At 40.7% G+C, this 1,944-nt stretch overlaps 1 protein-coding gene across 1 annotated transcript; it reads right to left on the reverse strand.

Annotated features, from left to right (window-relative positions):
- Positions 1-485: 485 nt before the first annotated feature.
- Positions 486-1,766, reverse strand: LOC104960982 (phosphoinositide 3-kinase regulatory subunit 6-like; the record flags this gene model as incomplete). Its single annotated transcript, XM_010789179.1, has 4 exons — positions 1,362-1,766; positions 1,151-1,254; positions 905-973; positions 486-621 (listed from the first exon to the last, which is right to left on the reverse strand). Coding segments are annotated over exons 2-4 (307 nt in total), but the record flags the coding sequence as incomplete, so codon positions are not given.
- Between the last annotated feature and the right edge of the window lie 178 nt (positions 1,767-1,944).

Here is a 1,944-nt window from a genome sequence, read left to right on the forward strand (position 1 = left end):
CAGATAATGTTACAGGTGGAGCACACAGGAGACAACCGTTTGTGGGGGAATGGCAGTGCATACATTATTTTAGATATATTTCGAACTTGGACTTCATTTTAAGGACATTGCGGCCAGGGGTGTAGAGCTATTTTTTTTATTTGTAAAGCCTCCTTCACTTCATGAAATGGAATATTCAAATCATTTATAGCCCAACACTAGCCGCCTTTAGCTTAGCGGTGGTGACGTGAAGTCATGTGACTGTGCTGTAGTTCCTTTATAGCCCAACACTAGCCGCCTTTAGCTTAGCGGTGGTGACGTGAAGTCATGTGACCGTGCTGTAGTTCCTTTATAGCCCAACATTAGCCACCTTTAGCTTAGCGGTGGTGACGTGAAGTCATGTGACCGCGCTGTAGTTCCGTTAGCCCAACATTAGCCGCCTTTAGCTTAGCAGTGTTGAAGTGAAACCCCTGCACCACTCTTTTGTGTCTGCTGATGCTTCATACCTGGTGTGGTAATTTCCATTTTGATGCTCCTCATAGTGCTGTGGGCCACAGTGGAGTAAGGCGACGGTAATATCAGCAATTTCATCAAACGGTCATACGCTGTCTGGAAAAGGCTGGTAGGAATCATGACACCTGACTGGAAAGATAAGTACAGAATCAGCAAAACTGTAAAACTGAAATCACTACCAACTGTATTTCGGACAAGGCAATGCCCTATTTCATTGTTAAATAAAGTCAAAAATAGTGTGTGAATCCGGATCAGATTATTTCCCAAATGTAATGAGTTCTTCCTTGTTGCACGCTTCCCCCTTTCACCAAGTTTCATTCAAATTCGGACAGTTTCTATAATCTTATTGAAAGACAGACCACCTGAACTGAAAACATAACTTCCTTAATGAAGGTATAGAGATGTGTCTTACCTCAATAACCACAGAGTAGAGCGTGTGCAGCACTGGGATCACATGTGAGAAGGATTGTGTTTTTTGGATCTAACAGACATCAAACAAAAGATAACAGTTACATAACGTTTATGAAAAAAATAAAGTATGCAGGCAGAATTACAAACAACTCTTCCTCTACAAAGACAGAGACACACAAGTCTTTGGAAATCTACATTGTAATTTGTGATGGACATTGAAACCTGAAGGCATATTTGAATGGTTTACCATCTCCGGCCTCTTTTTCAGCTCTTTGACCAGCAGTCCGATCAATGAAACGCTGCAGGAGGGATCGGCCTCCAGCTTCCTCTGAAGACTCCATCGCAGCATCCCTGCAGAGCACACAGATTCAAGATTCAAAGATTCAAAGGTTTTAATGTCATGTGTGGTGGAAACTTACCGAGACAAACCAGTAAATAATATAAAATGGTGAGGAAACCTTTCCGTTATACTGAAATGAAGATTCTTGGAATAGGCAGTTTATTCTTGCAAGAAGGTGAATCGTTACAGAGAGTCAAGCAGTCTGCAGCGAAGTACAAAAGTCAGAAGGTCTTCAGAGGGTCTGATATTCACACCAAGAATAGAAGAGGAGGGGCTGAGACAAACAGAAAAGATAATCATACTATATATAGGATTCTTTAAAACACATCTTCTAGCAAATGGAGAAACATCATGTCTACTGTCCACAAGAGGACAAGACCACTGACCTCACAACACTGAATAGCTCTAACCCCATTTACGACTCATTTAGGTTATTGCTGGTGCTACCTGTTGTGAGAAATAGCTTGTAAAAGAAGAACAGATGGTGAACTTTAAAAGCTCCCTTAGTATGATAGAAGTTTCCATTACAAATATCTACGGTATGCTGCGACAACTCAGCAGATATTTATTTATAGGTCGTTTTTTTTTCAAAAGGGACACACAGCTATAAATGCAGCAGAGTTAGACAAAATGCAATTTTTCTATATAGTTTTTGAAAGTCCAAACGTGAAGTCATTTGACCGTGCTGTAGTTCCTTTATA

Source organism: Notothenia coriiceps, unplaced genomic scaffold, assembly GCF_000735185.1.
Source record: "Notothenia coriiceps isolate Sejong01 unplaced genomic scaffold, NC01 NC01_scaffold00032614, whole genome shotgun sequence".
Taxonomy (NCBI): Eukaryota; Metazoa; Chordata; class Actinopteri; order Perciformes; family Nototheniidae; genus Notothenia; species Notothenia coriiceps.